The 18,412-nt window shown below is 38.8% G+C and overlaps 1 protein-coding gene across 4 annotated transcripts in view; it reads left to right on the top strand.

The window, feature by feature from the left end:
• The window catches only part of zfr (zinc finger RNA binding protein), an 82,982-nt gene extending 66,163 nt beyond the window's left edge, over window positions 1-16,819 (top strand). For 3 of the 4 annotated variants that reach the window (XM_080213046.1, XM_080212964.1, XM_080212881.1), the window contains 5 exons: window positions 4,645-4,742; window positions 5,665-5,760; window positions 8,819-8,930; window positions 9,617-9,714; window positions 15,757-16,819. In XM_080213046.1, coding sequence (XP_080069172.1) covers window positions 4,645-4,742; window positions 5,665-5,760; window positions 8,819-8,930; window positions 9,617-9,714; window positions 15,757-15,942 — 590 coding nt within the window. In that variant the 3' untranslated portion in view covers window positions 15,943-16,819. Of the gene's footprint in view, window positions 1-4,644; window positions 4,743-5,664; window positions 5,761-8,818; window positions 8,931-9,616; window positions 9,715-15,756 lie in introns of those variants that run through there. The other variant, XM_080213128.1, reaches the window with a different exon arrangement.
• The last annotated feature ends 1,593 nt before the right edge of the window (window positions 16,820-18,412 follow it).

Below are 18,412 nucleotides of genomic sequence, written 5' to 3'. Positions count from 1 at the left end.
ACTCACTATTCTGAGGTCCCTTGGTATTCAACATATAGCTCCCCTGAGTGTAAGCTGAATCCTGTATTCTTAAGAATATTTTGTAATGTAATTTCCAAGTGTGCTGGTGTTCATATTTTTAAACTTTTTTGACATTCATAAGATTCCTTAACACAGAACAGGGCTCTTAAATTCAGATTTGCTGTCTGGAAAATCTTACTGGATGGGACAAACACTTGATATCCTACAATGTTCAAACCAAGATGTTAAATAACTGGTAAATGGCCTGTGGAGTACTAATTAACTCTATAATTATTTGCTGAAGCATCTTATTGTTTTGAGTTGCTGACATACATACAACTGTAAAGCTGAATGTTTCTCTCTTGAAAACATAAGCCAAAGCTTTAACAGTAATAAATATTGTTTAAAAATATTTAATTTGGAGCAAAAGGTAAAACCCAGGCACTGAAGTAATGACTCGTATAAAAACACTTAAATGACTCAATAATACATTTTATGTTGATTCTGATTTGGAAAAACAGCTCAAGATTCTTGAGTTTAATCGAATTTTAGAGCCCTGGTGATGTAAAATGCCAGATTTCATTTTAAGCTTTCAGAAAATCCTTGGGGGAGTTACTAAACTACTACTAATGAAGGCTTTGCGAGAGGAATCTTTGATGGATGAGGGAAATGGGTGTAATGAAAAAAATCCCATAATTGTTAGACTGCCGCCAGTTTGAGTCTGCGTGTTTTGCTGGTGTTGACTCTGCAATAACTTACTTGTGACCTTTGTTGGGATATAGATTTCCAGCAAGATGGTTGTTTTTATCTATCCATAGCTCATGGATTCAGTCCAAAGCCTTCTAGCATCAACAGCAAGAATCGAATCCTCTCAGGGGCTGCTGCCACGTCATCGGAAGGATTTTTGACCAAGGTTTTTGTAAGAGCTTAGCCACACCTGCCACACAGTTGTTGGATGGACTGGGGCCACTCCAGCCTTGCTTATATATAAAATGTATCTAGAGATCGAACAATGCCACTTAGTGTTGGTATCCAATGTTTTTGCTTTCATTAAAATGAAGTAAATTGTTTTCAAATGCCCTTTCCTACAAAATTGCATTTAATTGAAGTTCTAATGTAAGAATTCAATTTCTATAATTGTATAGATTCCAAACTAAAGGCATCCAAATTACTTTCAGAGGTTTGTTTATAAGGAAATGTCTGGTATGTTATGCCAGCATTACATATACTGCCAGATATGTGGTATCGGTCTATCTCTTAAGTGTTCTTGCAGAATTCCATTTCCTTTCCTGCTTTCTTTGACTTAGTTTGACGCTGCTGAAATACAAATGATAATTGTTTCTATGAAACTTTAGCGGGGCCACAAAAATTCATTTTTAAAAGCAGTTCAGCGATCATCAATTATTCCTGCTGGTAAAATTTTAGTTTCCAAATACTGGTTTGTAACACCTCCAAGATGGAGTATCACTTTCTTCCCCTTGCCTAGTAGCATGAAAATAATTTTAAATGCCAGTCATTGAAACAAATAACACAAGTTTGCACATAAAGCATAGCTGCAGAGCGTTGGGGTAAAATCACTGTCATTTCATTTGAACTGAGGATCAAAGTCATCTCATAAAACTACTATAATTTACGTCTCTGGACTTCCAAGAGTCCTTAATTAGTCATCCAGATTTTCAGTATATTAATGAACAATTTCTGTTTAAATTGACTAATTTGTTAAATTTTTGCCAGATGTGCTTTTGAACAATGAGGCATACACTCATTCCATCACTCAATTCCAAAATGTTAATTTTGCAGTTTCCATTTTTAATAATTCAAGTATTATGTATTTAAATGTGGTAAATTATGCTGCATTAAGTGTTGACTATGCAATTTACCTAAATGCCTTACAATCTCTACTGATGACTTTATGGCTCTCCTAAGTATACGACCTAAACTAAAACTGTCAATAAACTGAAGAGGCTTAATCTAATTTTCCAATCAACTGGCAAAACAAAAAAATCAGTAAATCTTGCAGTTGAAACTGCTTTTGGATCTGAGGCCATAATTCATAAAGATAATTAGTTTGGAAACAAAGTTAAGCTGACTTGTAGATTGCTCTCTTTCAATGCCAGTTAATATGGACATGCCTCTGAATTATATCTAACAATGACAGTACATACCCACATCTCGTGTGCTGTATTTGTCAGCTTAGTTTTTTTCTCTCATTTTGATCCTTCAATTTACCCTGAATGCAAGATATTTTAGGGAAATTTTTTTTAAATCAGGAGTATTGACAGGGCTGACTGTAGTTTTTTTCAACTTGAAGTATTTATTTTCACATACTACAAATATATAGTATATCATGAGAAAGCTAGCTGAAAATATAATGACCAATCAGAGAAGTAGCTAGAATTACCATTGGTCCCTTAGTGGGTGAGACTGGGAATTTAATAATGGTGAAACAAGGAAATAATGGAAGTGTTTAACAGATGTTTTACATCAGTGTACATTGTAGGAGACACAAAGTATCTCAAGATTAATAGAAAATCAAGAGGGAAAGAGGAGAGGAGTGTAAAACATAAATGAGGGAAATGATAATGAGTAAACTTGGGACTAAAATCTGACAAATCCCTTGGTCCTGGTGGCCTTCATTCTGTGGTCTTAAAACAAGTGGCTGCAGAAATGAATTGTTGTAATCTTAGAAAATACCCCAGAAACGTCTGAGCGTTAGAAAATCACGTATGTGTGAACATTTCTATTCAAAAAAGGAGGGAGAAACCAGAGGCCAGTTAGCCGAATGGATGTCATAGGAAAATGCTTGAATCCATTAATAAGGTTGTAGCAACATGTTTAGAAATGCTTAATACTATCAGAAGCAACATGTTTTTGTGAAAGGGAAATTGTATTAGACTAATTTGTTTGAGTTCTTTGAGGATGTAACAAGCAGGATGAATAAAGAGGAATCAGTAGTTGTAGTGTATTTGAAATTGCAAAAGATATTTGATAAGGCAGCACATAAAAAGGTTATTAGAATAAGAGCTTGTGGTGTTGGAGTCACATTTCAGCATGAATATGGAATTGGTTAGTTAACAGAAAGCAGAGAGTTGGGATAAATGAGTCGCTTTTGGGTTGACAAGCTAACTAGCAGCGTGCTGCAGAGATTAGTGCTGGAATTTCATCTGTTTAATGTCTTATGTTAATGACTTAGATGAAGCTAAATTTGTTGATGACACAATGATAGGTTGGAAAGCAAGTTGAGAACGATACAAAGTCTGCAAAGTGATATAGATAGGTTAAGTGAGTAGGCAAAAATTTGGCAGATGGAGCATAAGGTAGGAACTTGTAAGTTTGTCCACTTTGACAGGAAGAAAAGCAGAATATTATTTAAATGGAGCGAGACTGCAGAAGCCTGTGGTATGGAAAGATTTGTGTGTCCTTGTATGTACTTCACAGAAAACTAGCAGATGCAGCAAGTGATTGAGAAGACATGGAATGCTGCCATTAATTGCAAGCAGAATGCAATATGGGAAATCTTGCCACAGTTGTACAGAGTGTTTGTGAGCATGTGAAGTATTCTGTACAGCTTTGGTCTTTCTTGAGGGATATAATTACATTGGAAGCAGTTTAGAGAGGGTTCACTTGGCTGATTCCTGGATGAAGTGGTTGAGTATGTTAAGCCTATACTCAGTGGAGTTCAGAAGACTGAGAGGCGATTTTAGTGAAACATGAGATTCTGAAGTAGCTTGGCAAGTTGTTGCCCCTTGTGGGGGAATTTAGAACTGGGGAGCACAGTTTAAAATTAAGGAGTCTCCCTTTTAAGACAGGTGCGGATTTTTTCTTTTGAGAGTTATTAGTCTTCAGCATTCTCTTCCCTAGAGAGCAGTGAAGGTGGGGTCATTGAATATAGTTGAGGCTGAGTTGAAGGAGTTGAGGATTACGGGGCAGGCAAGGAAGTGGTTAAGACCACAAATCAGACCAGCCAAGACCTTAATGTTTGGCAATGCAGGCTAGAAGGTCAAATAGCCCACCATTCCTATTTCTTATCTTCGTTACCTAGTTATTTTTCTAGTCCATCATGTACTGCATGATTATTGTAATATATGGTAACTGGCATTGAACAGAAACTCCAGTTTAGGTGAAATTTTAAACATTTATGTACAATGGCTTTAAAGTAAATTCCTTCCAGCAAACCAATAAAGATGAAATGCGCGTGAACTAATTAAAATATGTACCTTGTCAATTGACTATTTCAAGTTCACAAGATTCTTCCATTCTTAATTCTCTACATGGATTTCTGGAGGCCCTTCTATTATATGTTCTGAATTGGCTGGTGAAGTGTGGCTACTAGTCCTCCTTTGTACTTTAGGACAAACTAATAATCGAAGCAGAGTCTTTCTTTCTATAGTTACACTGGCCATTTTTAAATATGTCTTTAAAAATCAAACTTCATGCTTGTTGAGTTACTTGAGACTTCAAAAAAAACTCAAGTATAATGCATTTAATTGGAATTCATTGGATTCTTAAAAGTATCAATAATTCCCTCATGAAAGGTCAGTTTTGGGTAGTATGTGTGGCAGTATGGCTATGTTTCTGAAATGACATGCCTACCTGGTCAAACACCCATTCCTCACTGCACTTTGCCAATTCGATCCATTTTAGATGTAACCTCGGTTATGGTGAAAGATCCACCGGACGTCTTGGACAGGCAAAAATGCCTTGACGCTCTGGCTGCTCTACGCCACGCTAAGTGGTTCCAGGTTCGGAACATCATTTTACTTTCTTCTTGTAGCCTTATGAGAGATAATTGAGTTTATGACTTTTCCATGAAAATGAGCTACTACATAGTAAACCTAATATTCCCAAGGCTGCCTACATTGATCGTGCCTTTGCCTAAAAGTGACCAGGAAAAATATTTTTGATTTATACTTTTTTCAGTTTTTTTTTTTAAATTTCTTTTTCTATTGTTTAAAGTTTTTAAATTGTTCATTAACTTTTTTTCTGGTCATTGACTGTAGCATGAGGCATCCTTGTGTCGCTTTATATAATGTTTGCACTTTATCAGTATTGTGTTGATGTAATTGTTCCATAAGGCTGCAGTTTTAACCCGCTTTTAAAAGGGAATTTGTAATGCTTTATGCTTAGCTTTTATAAACTTTTCTTCACCTGCTCCATTTATAATTTTATTTTGGAAATTTAATGTTTGTGTTGTTACGTGGGAGGCAGAGTAGTTGCTCTAACTTACTGTGAGTTTGCAGCGTGACAAATATGCAGTAAGAACACGCAACCTACTCTGTGTTCCATGATCTATATTGATCCTTTTAATTTAACTTCTATGCAATTGTGGACTTTTCAGTATAAATTCTGTGTTCTTTTGACATACAAAGGAGGGACAAGAAGTTCTCAAGAGGCCAGGAAGATGAGCTAGGCCAGGAAGATGAGCTAGGCCAGCTTCTTCCTGTTTCTGCTGTGTACTTTGACCCCCGTTTCTTCCACAGAACAGAAAAATTCTGCTGTAGAGAGTAGACTCATGAGTAAAGTGCTGGATATATTTTTTTTTCAATTAATCCACCATCTTTACAAGATTTTGTTTTGAAGCAGCAGTGTTTTTCCCCATTATCTTGTCTCTAGCCTGGAGACTTGTTAACGTTCACGTGACTTAGATTCTTGTTTCTGCTCTAGGCTAGGGCCAATGGTTTGCAATCTTGTGTGATTATTATTCGCATCCTTCGTGATCTCTGCCAGCGTGTACCAACCTGGGGAGAATTGCCAAGCTGGGTAAGTGCCACTATTATTTGTTTAGTTAAATGCATTAAAGTACTTCATATGACCCTGCTTGACTTTGATAGGGTTAAGGGAAAATACTAATAACACAGAATAGTATCCATCTGATTATCCTAATATAGGTTTTAGTTAGCTGGCAGTTATAATGATTTTGAAAATCTAAATACAGCCTAGTTAAACTGAAAGTTTCTTTGTAGCTTACAAACACCAGAATGCTTCTTTGCAGATTTGCATTTCAAATAGTGACGTCCCATGAAAAAATAATAAAAATAGAATTTCTCTGGAACATGCAGTGTCATAAATTTCTTCAACCTTATTCAGGGGTATCCAGAATTAATTCCATTCAGAGTGATGGAACATTACATGGAAAAACTTTGCTCTCAGCAAGTAGAGAGGAAGGAGCTGAAGGGTTAAAATAAAAATTTGCTTTTTAACAGACCATTGGATGTTAAAAGTGCTTTTCAGTCCAATGAAGTACTTTTGAAATGTAGTCATTAATTTATGATGTGACGATGCCGGCGCTGTAAGCACCGTAAGAAGTCTCACAACACCAGGTTAAAGTCCAACAGGTTTATTTGGCAGCACAAGCTTTCGGAGTCTGAGGCTCCGTCATCACCTGATGAAGGAGCCTGAGACTCCGAAAGCTGGTGCTGCCAAATAAACCTGTTGGACTTTAAGCTAGCGTTGAGATTTTTATTTTCATTAATTTACACAGAGCAAACTCCCATTTATCAATTGAGGCATACATAGAAGTTTATAAAGATTATTTATTGGTCACAAGTAAACTTATATTAACATTGCAGTGAAATTACTGTGACGATCCTCTGGTCGCCACATTCCAGCGCCTGTTCCGAGTACACTGAGGGAGATATGGCCAATGCACCAGACTGAGAGAGGAAACTGAAACTCCCAGAGGAAACCCTTACAGATTCAGGGGAGAACGTGCAGACTGTGCACAGACAGTGACCCAAGCTGGGAATTGAACCTGAGTCCCTGGCACTGTGAGGCAGCAGTGCTAACCGCTGTGCCATCCAAAAAGCAAGGAGGTCATTTTGGAGTCATATATAACTTTGATGAAGCCACAGTTGGAGTATTGTGTGCAGTTCCGGTCGCCACATAGGAAAGATGTGATTGCACTGGAGGTGGTGCAGAGGGGATTCACCAGAATGTTGCCTGGGATAAAACATTCAAGTTATAAAACAAAGAACAACCCAGCACGGGAAACAGGCCCTTCGGCCCAACGAGCCCGTGCCGCATTTCAACAAAGCATTTTCCTACACCTCCCCTGTCCCGTGCGTATGTGAATGGTACCCCTAATGTAGCCAGATTCAGGGGAGAATAGCGTAGTGTCAATTTGGTACACCAATTAGCCTAAGAGCACATCTTTGGGGTGTGGGAGGAAACCGGAGCACCTGGAGGAAACCCACGCAACCACAGGGAGAATGCGCGAACTCCCACAGACACAGGCCCAAATCCATGTATCTGCACAACTAGCAGTGATAGTCACTGAGCTGTTGTGATGCCCGTCTGCTGGTCCAGGATTAAGCACACACAGCGACACGAAGTACTAGGCCACTCTCGAAACCTCCAAGAGCAGCCCATGCACGACCCACCATGTGCATGCCCCTCGTCTGACAACAAGGTGGACCGACACCTGTGGATTAAAAGAGAGAAAAACATTAACATGTAATACTACGTTTCCAGTGTCGTCCCGAGGCTCTGACCCTTTTTAATACCGTCTACTATAACCCTCCATCCCTGTTTCGCTCGTGTCTAAGTAAACCTTAAACAATGGAGAGAGGTTTGGTAGACTTGACTTGTTTTTGTTGAATCGGAGAAGACTGAAGAGTGATCTGATCGAGGAATACAAGATTATGAGCAGTAGGGAAATGGAGCAGCTGTTCCCCTTAGTTGAAGGCTCAGTCGCGAGAGTACACAAGTTCAAGTGAGGTCAGGTGCTTTATCTACAGATGTGAGGAAAAACCTGTGCTGACATACTGAAATGCGCTGCCTGGGAGGGTTGTTGAGGCAAGTTCCCTCATCCTTTTAAAACGTACTTGGATGAGCACTTGGCACATCATAACGTTCAAGGCTGTGGTCGAGTGCTGGTAAATAGGATTTGGTAGTTGAAGGGGTTCTCGTATGTTGGTGCACACTTGATGGATCAAAAGGCCTCTTCTGCTCTGAGATTTTGTGATACTTAGAGAAAGTGCATGGTGTTGGGAGGGACATTGTTTTTCTCTCCCTTAGTGAGAATGCTATTTCACAACATTTCAAGCTACTTATGGTTGAGTGTAACTTTGAATTGTGAAAGGAGTATATCCTGTTACAAGTATGATTAAAAATTTCAAAAGCCGAACACTGCTATCTCAAATGTCAGTTTCTCTTTCCTCATTGATCTTACCTATTGCATTTACTAATTCTGTTTAATTTCCTGTACAAGTGCCACATACTCATTACTATGCTCTAGTGAATTGCCTTTAAAAGTATAACATTTGCAGATTCTTCCACAAACCTGGCCCTATCCTAATGAGAAACCTTCTCCAGCTATATGCCCCCAACCTGAACCCTTCCGACTCTGATTTCACTTCAGTGTAATCTCAGATTGTTCTTCCAGCTACGGGTCTCCTGTGGAGCACTTCTTAAAAATAACCACCATTCCTTGTTAAAATAGCTGCAGCACAATGCTAATGCTGGAAATTTAACTGAGAAAAGTAAGTGCTGAATATTATCAACAACCTAAACACAACAAGTGATATTCAACTCAATAGGTATCTCTGATTCTTTATCTACAGATACTGCCAGACCTGCTGAGTGTTTCCAGCACTTTCTGTTTTTATAACTGTGTCTTACTATCTTTTCAGAGCCTCTCTTTAAAACTCATCAGTTCATCTACATGTTTCATCTTTTCTTTCCTCTTCATTTTTGCTTTGTGTTCAAGAACATCTCCACACACTCCCCCTGTAAAATGCACTGAGGCGGTATTTTATGTGAGACCAAAATGAATGAGTTATCTTGTGCTATTCTGTTGATCCTTGTGCAATTTACATAGGCCATGGAGTTGCTGGTGGAAAAGGTAATCAGCAGTGCTTCTGGACCACTTAGTCCTGGCGATGCCATGAGGAGAGTTTTTGAATGCGTCTCTTCGGGAATACTATTACCAGGTGAGTTCTGTGTGGGTTCCTTTATCAATTTTTAAAAAAACTTCAGAAAGTAACCCCCCCACCCTGCTGGTTTATTAGTTCAGTGGATATTAGAACAAATGTCTCTGCCAACTCTCAGTCCAATTGCCAGGCCTTTTCCCCAAAGCCTTCCATCTTCACCTGCGTGTATTTATCTGTTCCTTACAATCGACAGTGGTTTCAGTCTCAATCACTTCTTGTGGCATAACATTCCATACTCCAGTCAGCCTTTTGAATAAAGACGCTTAAATCATGAACATTTAATTCTTGTGCTTTATAAACCTTATAGAAGTACCTGGAGGTGGGTGGAGGAAGGGGTGCTGCGATGTATCATAATACTGAAATAAACAACACAAATTTAAAACTAATTTCCTATCTTGACCATGTAACCAAATACTACAGTACATAATTTTCATAGATCTTTGTCTTAACTATCAAAAGATATTTTTGGAGTTTGAATGATTTCATGGAATTCAGATTTAAATCCTGTTTACTGTAGTTACACTTCTCCATTATTGCCCACCTGTACTTATTGTCTAACATTGAGCTAGTTTTGATTTTGGTTTAATAAATGCCACTAAGTAAATCGTAGTCCTACAAAATGCTGAAGCTGCAAAGGATTTTTGGGAATAGTTCTAAATGCTAAAAAGATGCTAATTTTCTTTTAGGTGGTCCTGGACTATATGATCCTTGTGAAAAGAACCCTAACGACACACTGAATTCAGTGACTGGACAACAACGGGAAGATATCACAGCTAGTGCACAGGTATGATTCTCAGAATCTGGTAGTCCAGTTATGTTGTATAAGAAACAAAAAAATCATAAGAAATATTTGTGGAAACCTGTATTTGACCATAAATAACTAAATTCTTGTTTTGTCTTGTCTGGTGAGGATGTTTACTTCATTCTAGAATTGATTTGAAGTGTGTTTCTAACTTGTGTGGTCACCCTACTTTTATGCCATTTAATGGAGACTGTATCAGAGTTAAACAGTTTTTTCTCACTTGTCCCTCCTCTATGTAGGACTGTATGGTGTCATCCAAGGAAAATCATAGATCACTTAACCCTTTAATATGTCAGAGCTTTGAAAACCATGTAATGATAACCATGATTCTGAGAATTTTCATTTGAGAGTTGAATCGCAAAATCTGATTTTGTTGTTTGAAGTTGAAGGAGTGGTTTCAAAGGTTGGCACCGTTGATGTCAGTGGTTAGATTTTAGCATCTTTGCTATTAATGTAACTAATCTCTGGTGAGTGCTTGAGATCACTTGTATTTAATAGCTGTGCTTAATCAGCATGATGAAACCACTTTCAAGTATTTCTGGGAACAATTTAACTGCTGGGGAATGATCCTGCAAGAAATAATTAATATTGATCAGTCCTCAGTCTTCTGTTTTCAATCTGTGGAGTCCAGTTTATTTTCAAAACACGGTTTTCAGTTCAAGACTGGAGAAACGATTGGGCTGAACCTTCTCAGGAGTGGCAATCAACATCAGATCTGCACTCTTTTTTTACCACTGCACTGGATTTCTGATTTCTGACATGGACATCCAAACTGTGGTTTTTCTGAAATACAAAGTGTACCTATCTGGGTATCCGTCCTCAGAGGGCAGGACTGTCAGGGAAAAGCTAGCCACGCACCCTTTTTATGGCATTAGTTGCCATACTTCAGTACGTCTTTATTTTACTAATATGGTGAAAAGCTTTTGGACATTAGTAGCTTTTCACTATGTCACTAAGTGTGAGTGAGGTAAGTGGGTCAGGGGTCAGCAGGGTGGTGAGATTGAGGGTGTGGTGTCATTCAGTGGAGAGTTAGGGGGTGTAGGAAACAACTCTAAGTGAGTTGAATTCTCCACTACACAAGAGGGTTGTGGATGCTTCATTGTTCAATATATTCAAGTCTGGGATAGATAGATAGATTTTTGATATCTAAGGGACTGCAGAGGTGGCCAGGAAAGTGGAGTTGAGGTAGAAGTGGTCTCTTTCTGCACCTCGTTATGTTAATGGAACAAGTAAAGAAACAAAAGTTGTATTCAGATGTCAATGGTAGGGTCATGTATAATGGCTGTCCAAAAGCCAAAGAAAGGATAAAAGGGAGAAACCAGACGGAATAAAACAAACCAACAATGGAAAATAAATCTCAGTGCAGGCAGAGATCACAATCTTATATTGTTGAACACAATGTTGAGTTCATAAGACTGTAAAGTTCCCAGATGAAAGATGAAACAATGTTTTCTCAAGCTTGTGTTGAGCTTTTATTGTGACATTGGAGGAGGTTGAGGGGTAGAAAGGGCAGTGAGACCAAGGTGGAGGAGAAATAACATAACAGGCAACTGGAAGCTCACCGTCACACTAGTATGATGGGATTCTCCCAAAAAAGTTCTTAGTGCGGAATTTGCACAAAAACTGGAGTAAATCCCGCTGCTTTTCTCAGCAGGACTTCCAAAATCAAGCTGTCATACTCTGTGCACTAGTATGAATCACGTGAAAAATCAGTGGGTGGGGCCAGTTCCTGCTGGAGAGGCTGGCAGCATGGTGCTGATCGGACCACTGCATGCACCGATCTGTCAGAGCGGAGATCGGTGCCCAACAGCCTTCTGATCGCTGGACAGCTCTGCGACCTCTGCATCGCTGCCCCATTGACTTTTCCCCCTCCTTCCCCCACCAGTCCCAATTGCTGGCCTCCTCTCTTGTCACCAAGCCCAAGTGCAGAGAAGTAGTGGGACCCCTCGTCCCTACTGATCTCTTTCTCTCCACCCTCTGACATCCTGCCCCCTTTAGCTGCCTGATTCCTAGTGGGCAGTGCCAAGATGCTCCCTTGGGTCAGGCAGGCACTGCCTGGCAATGCCCAGGGAACACCCCCACTCCCCTTATGCCTGGCCCCCTTCACTCCAGTGGGGTCAGGCCACCAGCATCCCACGAGTGGGGAGCTTTTGTAAACCTTGCTAGAATGAAACACTCATGGCAAAGTGGGGGAAGGAAACACTAACGGGCCTAGAAATCTCAGTCCCAGGCCTGCTAATAAGATGCAAATTCTAATTTAAATTAATTATACAGCTCCGTGCTGATTTCTGGTGTAGAGCTGGTGGTGCTGCAAATCCGGCATCCAGTGATTTGCAGAGGCCGTGACGTGCAGCGGGGAGCCTACTTGAGTTTCTGCTTGGGCTGGGAGAATTGCCCCTGTAGACCTAATGCATATGTTTTACAAAGTAATCACCCAGTTGGCATTAGGTATGCCTAGTAGAGAGGGAATCACTGTGCAAAGTGAATAAGGAGTAGTAAATTGCTATTTTCTCTGTAAGGAATGTTTGGGGCCTTGAATGGTGAAAACAGAGGAGGTAAAACATTTGGAATATTACAGTATTGGACTTTTCACATCTGGAGTATTGTGTACTGCAATGTTGGTCTCCTTATTTAAGGAAAGATGTAAATACTTTAGAAGCAGTTCAGAGAAAGTTTACTGGACTCGTACCAAGAATGGATGGTCTTATGAGGAAGGATTGGACAGGTTTGTACCCACTGTCATTTAGAAGAGTAAGAGTCAACTTGATTGAAACCTTTTAAGATCCTCTGGTGTATTGACACGGCGGATGTGGAAAGGATATTTCTTCTTGTCAGAGAATCTGGAACTAGGGGTCACTATTTAAAAATAAGATTGCTCATTTAAGACCAAGATAAGGAATGATCTTTTCTCTTGAGGGTTATGAGTCTCTGAAATTCTGAATATTTTTAAGGCTAAACTAAATAGGTTCTGATAGGCAGGAATATGTGATTGAGGTTACAGTCAGATCAGCCATGATCTTATTTAACGGTGGAACATGCTCAAAGGGCTAAGAGGCTTTTTTTGGAGAAGGTGGGTTCCTAGAACTAGAACAGGATTTGTGCTGTTATGCTATCCTACTAGTTCTGGCAGTTTTAACAGTTTTTTAAAGTTGTAGAATTTGAATGTACTGTTGTAAACACATGCAGAATTCTATTTGCAGCTTATATTTACAGCTCCTGAATTGAAGGTATCGACTGTCCCTGTGATGCAAACGTCTTGTGAAAGTGTTTCAAATAAACCTCTGATCCCCAGAGTGCACGTGTCTCAGGACAGAGAATTATAGTTGGAAGCAGCTATTCGACAATCTTAACAAAGTGCCCTCCTCACTGACGAAGATTTTTTACTGAATTTTAATTTTGTATCAAGGACTGTAGTAATTGGCTCTGCTGTCATATCAATACAGTAAAAAGTCTGACAACACCAGGTTTTAGTTCAACCGATTTATTTGATAATAGACTCGCAAGCTTTCGAGGTTTCCCTCTTCGTCAGGTGAATGGAGAGTTCTGGCCTCTGACAGAGCATATAAAGCACAGACAGTTTAGAGATTACTATCAATACATATCAATAGACATAAATAAGTGCAACACCTTTTTATATCTGCAAGTGGGAGCTGCAACTCTCATTACAAACTAACCTGTCACTGACAAAAATGAACAGTCCCAGTGAACATTGTTGTGACTTCAGTCAAGCTATGCTAATGACCATGTAATTGTCACTCCAGTTGCTTTATCAATACTGTAGTTGGTCAGTCATTATTGGATCAATTTTATATTTAATGATGGGATTCGTTTCCTTTTATCAATTCCCTTTTCAATTTATCCAAAACTGACTACTTTGTTTTCATTTTAGATTGAGCAGACTTCATTTACATGCCTTTAGTGTGCAGATTTTTATTTTATTTTTTTCCATGCAATGGCTGAATCAATGCATAGCTTTCTCCATGCTATTTGTTGAAGTCATGGATATCTTATTTTCATATCTTAAAATACAATTTTGCCATATCTCCTAAATCTTAATTGATATACCTTAAGAACAAAATCAAATTCTACACAATTTAACATAATGGGTCTCACTGTATATCTTCTTTTAGAGTTTAACATCTTGGAAGTTTAATTTCATCTTTTGTCTGGAACGCTACTATTTGGTTTTAACTACCTGGAAAGCCCAAGTTTCCACGATTTGAGTATTGCAGCCATATTTGGAAAGGCTTGAAAATCTGAATAGGCTACCAAAAAAAGTGTTTTTTTTTCCCTGTAGCTAAGCAGTCAGAAGACCAAAGTGGCTATGTTTGTCCACCATCATTTACTTTATCTGCCTCCATGACCACTTATCGGCTAAATCTGACTGCCCGTAATGTCTGTTTTTTCATTGAGCTTCCAACTCCATATCTTCTGAATCTCAAACTCAATACTTCACTTGTAATATTGCCTATCCCTACCTTAGTCTACCTGATGTTGAAACACTAATCAATCATTTAGTAGACTCCTAGACCTATGTTCTGGTAACCATTCTCCCAGAACTCCCAGGGTGGTGAGTGAGTGGAATCGGCTGCCGTAGGTGGTGGTAGAGGCGAACTCGCTGGGGTCTTTTAAAAGACTTCTGGATGAGTACATGGGATTTAATGGGATTGGGAGTCACAGATAGTTTTATGGCCTGGTAGGTATAGATGTGATCGGCGCAACTTGTGGGCCGAAGGGCCTGTTTGTGCTGTAGTGTTCTATGTAACTCTGCTCCTGTATCCTGTCCTGCACTAATTGCTACCCTTCCATTTCCACCAACTTCATAGACAGGTATTTATTCTCTGCCCCAGACCCATTTTCCTTAAGTATGTGAAATTCAAATGTTGTCAGTTTTCCACTAATTTTTTGCTTTGTCCATCTTCCATAGAAACATAGAAAAACTACAGTACAAACAGGCCCTTCGGCCCACAAGTTGTGCCGAACATGCCCCTACCTATTAGGCTTACCTATAACCCTCTGTGCTGTAATCTTGTTTTCTTATTAAACTTGTCTTTAGTCCTTCCATCTTGAATTCATTGTATAACTTCACAGTTCTCCATGACATCAGAATGTTTAAAGTTTATTTATTAGTGTCACAAGTAGGTTTACACTAACACTACAATGAAGTTACTGTGAAAATCCCCAAATAGGGTACCTGATGATCATGGAAAAATGGTTGTTTTGTGCAGCTTATGGACTTCTCAGATGCATTATTAAATTACTCTGCATTATTGTTGATATGGTATAAGAGAATGGCAGTGATATTTAAATATTCCAAAATAATGAATTCTTTGGGCTTCCACATTTGTTCAATCTGTGGACTGAAAACAAAGTGCATGGAATATGATGATCCAAATCTGCAATTGGAAACACTTCAAGGTTTATCATTTAGAATTTATTTATTAGGATAGATGGTTAGTAAGAAACTTAGTGTCATTGCCCAAAGAAGAACTGCATGTAGTACTACAGAACCTGTTCTGTATATTCACTGATGTCCCTTATTGATCACTGAATCTTCTGCATCAGCTGTTCTCATGAAAGCACATCGCTGATGGCCGCCTTGCTAATTTGGTGAATAAGAACAAACCAGGACACCCCTTCTGCTTTATCCACATTTTATTCTAGTGAGAAAGAGCATGTGACCATGGCTCAACGTGGAGTTCCATCAAGTGAACCTTAATTCCTGCTGCTCTAAGTTGCTTTGCCATCATACCATTTTTCTGCTCAAAAATGTTGAAATCATCTTTGTGCAAACTTGTTTAAAATCAATGTGTTTCATGAATTTTACTCCTAATATTGCTTCCTTTTGCCTTGCTGTTATTTTGTTTTTATGAAAGCTTCTTGAAGTGTTTTTCTACTTGAAGGTGTTACATAAATGGAAGTTGATGAATTCATATCTTGTACTAATGTTTTTCACAGTAGATATAAAATTTTACATTAAATATGAATAGATCAAAGCCTTAATTTTTTTATTCCATTCTACAGTTTGCATTGAGATTAGTAGCATTCCGTCAGATTCATAAGGTCCTAGGAATGGATCCATTACCTCAGATGAATCCACGTTTCAATGTACGTAACCGCAAGAGGAGGAGGGACAACAGTGACGGCACTGATGGATTGGAAGCAGAAGGAAAGAAGGATAAAAAAGATTTTGACAGTGGAGAATTTTAAATCGTCATTCAGAGTCCCCCAGATTGTTAATACAATCTTGACTTTCTGTGGACTTAACAGAAAGCAATGTCTGATTTCTAAGTTTTCAAGTTATTTTAAACATAGTTATGGTAAATGTAAATAAAGTACTCACCTGCTTTACACTCAAATGGCATGTTGTCTAAGCATATTTAAAACCGATTGTTGATGGCCCATTTGTGACATTTATCCAGAACTACTAAACCTTTACATTTCTTTTGTTTAATCATTAACACAAAATCAGTTTTATAAACTTAGAGATTCTAATGTAAACGGATATTGCTTTCAACTTGCATCCAGTTCAGTTAAAAGTGGGATGGAGGGCCTTGTAGATTCTATAACATATACCATAGATAGCAGTGTTTCTAAGGATTTGCAACTCAATACTGCGACAGTTCAACTAAATGTGTGCTTTTGCAGAACCTGTGACTTGTCTGTCAAGTATAACGATGAATGTGAATAAGAAATGTTTTCTTTGGTTTATACAAAGTTAGTTCATTGTCAGCTGTGCATCAGCAAAGAAAGCAATTCTATGTATGGGCTTGCCAGCAATTTTAATGCAGTGCTTTTACAGTCATTCCTAGTAAATCTGCTTGCATGACTGAGCTATAGCCTTGGAGGTTTGTGTTGTAGAAATGCTTTTATAAAACTAACAGTTTCTATGTTCTTTTGGTTTTGTTTTCAGTGGTAAGGATGATGCGTAGTTTGTTTTATATGGTTTACATATGTAGTAATTATAAGCTTGTATGCAGTTGATGTGTTGAACAGTTCTGTTGTAATTGAAGTTGAACTGTCCCCCTGGTGTATACTTTGTCACTTCATACCACCACAATAAAACTTAGAGGATATGATATTTTCATGTATTGTGTTGCTTAAGTTTTTCATTTTTACATTTTCTGGATTTTGCTTCATCCAGCACGACTGCTACATTGAGATACACAAGATACTCAGATTTCACACATTCAATGTTTAAAAGTCAAAAGATAGGTGTAGCAAAATATATAAATTAATTCCCCCTGCATCTTGCAATGTGCCTGGCCTAACATAAAACGATATGATTAACTTGTAAACAGGTCAGTGTGAGGCATCATACATAGAGATAACCAAAAGGAAGGGTGAGGGCAGCGCAGTAGATGTTGCCTATATGGACTTAGCAAAGCCTTTGACAAGGTCCCACTTGGCAGGCTAGCCTAGAAGGTAGGTCACTTGGAATCCAAGGGAGTGCTAGCTAATTGGATTCAAGATTGGCTTGATGATAGGAAGCAGAGGGTGATGGTCAAAGGTTGTTTCTCACTGGAGGCCTGTGACTAGTCATATGCCTCAGGGGTTGATGTTGGGACCCTTGTTATTTATTTAGATAAATGATTTGGATGTGAATGTGCAAGGCATGGTTAGTAAGTCTGCGAACGATACTAAGTTAGAAGGTATCATTGATAGCAAAGGTGGTTATCAAAAATTACAGGGGCATCTTGATCAATTAGGTAGGTCAGTGCAGCGTTGCATTTTAAAAAATTAAACCAGAGTGCGACTTATACAGTGAATAGTAAAGCTCTGGAGATGTTGAGGAACCGAGGAGTACAAGTACATAGTTTGTTGAAAGTGGTGTCAGAGGTAAATGAGATGGTGAAGGACTTTAGCACGTCAGCCTTCATCAGTCAGGGCATTGAGTATAGGAGTACAGATATTATGTTTTAGTTGTATAAGTCATTGGTGAGACTGCACTTGGAGTATCGTGTACAGTTTTGGCCACCCTTTTACAGGAAAGACATTGATAAACTGGAAAGAATGCAAAGAAGATTTATGAGAATGTTCCCAGGACTAGTGGACCTGATTTAGAGGGAAAGATTGACCAGGCTAGAACTATATTTCTTGGAATGTAAGTGATGGGTAACCTGACTGAGATGTATAAAATTATGAGGGATGTAGATTGGGTGAACAGAGTCTTTTTTCCTTTCGGAAGGGAAATTTGAAAACTAGAGGGCATAGGTTTAAAGTGAGGGGGAATGATTTAAACGGGACCTGAGGGGGAATTTCTTCACATGGTGAGTGGTGCTCATATGGAATGCGCTGCCAGAGAAAGTGGTTGATGCAGGTACAAGAGTAACATTTAAAAGATTTGGAGAGTATATGGATAGGAGAAGATTAGAGGAGTATGGGAGCAATTGGGACTAGCTGGGAGGGCACCATGCTCGGTATGAATCACGCTGTATTGCTCTATAAAGTCCTCTTAAATTCCTGGGGGGGTGGTGGTTTCTTCCTACTCTGTTGCCAACCTTGGAAAGAAAACTTAAGTTTTGAGGACTTGTAAAATAGGAAATAGTGTCGTAATTTGACAGATTATATCCATGCTGGAGGAATCCGATTCAGCAATTTACATTTAAGTTTTTCTAAGTTGAGATAAGGGTGTAGGTCTCACCTAAGGAAAACAATCTTGGGTGCCATAAAATTAATA

This window comes from Carcharhinus amblyrhynchos, chromosome 1 (genome assembly GCF_965287045.1).
Source record: "Carcharhinus amblyrhynchos chromosome 1, sCarAmb.v2.hapA, whole genome shotgun sequence".
In the NCBI taxonomy this organism is placed as follows: domain Eukaryota; kingdom Metazoa; phylum Chordata; class Chondrichthyes; order Carcharhiniformes; family Carcharhinidae; genus Carcharhinus; species Carcharhinus amblyrhynchos.
Note: the sequence above shows the minus strand (reverse complement) of the source record. Positions and strands in the feature narration are given on the sequence as shown.